General features: G+C 38.2%; 1 protein-coding gene and 1 long non-coding RNA gene across 2 annotated transcripts in view; one reads left to right on the top strand and one right to left on the bottom strand.

The window, feature by feature from the left end:
• The window catches only part of clmna (calmin a), a gene marked incomplete at its 5' end in the record, with an annotated part of 44,348 nt that overhangs the window by 20,509 nt on the left and 22,850 nt on the right, over positions 1–989 (bottom strand). Inside the window, 1 exon segment of the mRNA XM_032499808.1 lies at positions 781–842. Within this exon segment, the coding sequence (XP_032355699.1) occupies positions 781–842 (62 nt within the window).
• Positions 1–989, top strand: part of LOC116669804 (uncharacterized) — a 13,121-nt gene that overhangs the window by 6,522 nt on the left and 5,610 nt on the right. The gene's annotated exons all lie outside the window — the stretch shown is intronic.

Raw genomic sequence — 989 nt, 5'->3', positions numbered from 1 at the left:
ACTCTACAACACCTGCACCACCTGATAATGTTGTAGTTCCTGTTCCTGTTTTTCCATCTACACCACACACTTTGTTTATCTTTATTATCGGTATTTATTTTATTTTATTACAAGTACTTACTTTTCAATATTTATGGTCACAGGTTAATAGAATTTATATTATACTACTTATAATTAGTATTATTATAATACTACTTTTTCTTTATTACTTTAATTACATATTCAATTTAATTTTAAAGTCACGCAATATTGTTTCTTGTATCATGGCAACCGCACTTTGAAATACCTTTATTTGACGCCATTTTGCTTACTTTCAGTAAGGCAGTATGCCTTATAATCATTGTCTATTGTTTGCCTGTTTTTCTTGTGTGTTTACTTGTGCGTTTTTGTTTTTTTGCTGTTATTGAAGAAAATGCTGCAGCTGTAATAAGGAAATTTCCCCGTTGTGGGATGAATAAAGTCTAATCTAATCTAATGTCTCAAATTTGCTTCTCTAACCTTGAGGCCACTACTGCCCCTGTATTCTACAAGCTCTTGCATTTTGCACCTTATGTACCTCCATACAATCTGCGTTTTGTGATACAGTTAGTGAGGAAGGAAGATGGAGCTGGCCCAGGATTTGGGGTGGAGTAGCTATAAAAGAAGCGGTCTTGTTCCACCCAGGTTGTAAACAACAGCTCAGGGAGCAGCTCTGTAATAACGGAGTGTGGAATCTATGATTACGGTGTCTCAACTTTGTGTATTTTCTGCAGCCACCATTTGGTGAAGCTATCAACAAACCTTTTCTAAATGTAGGTTGATCCATCGGGTGAAGGTCCTCTTCTGAACCAGCTCTCTTTCAACTGCAACACAGAAAGAGAAGATGTCAGTCATCAGGAAACTGAAACCAAACCCACAGAGACCGTCTGAACAAGCCCCCGCTCGCCAAAGGCATATCACACACACACACACACACACACACACACAGACACACAGACACACACACACAC

The sequence above is a fragment of the Etheostoma spectabile genome, chromosome 20 (genome assembly GCF_008692095.1).
Source record: "Etheostoma spectabile isolate EspeVRDwgs_2016 chromosome 20, UIUC_Espe_1.0, whole genome shotgun sequence".
NCBI classification, from domain to species: Eukaryota; Metazoa; Chordata; class Actinopteri; order Perciformes; family Percidae; genus Etheostoma; species Etheostoma spectabile.
The sequence above is the reverse complement of the archived record's forward strand: the minus strand, read 5'-3'. Positions and strand labels throughout refer to the sequence as shown.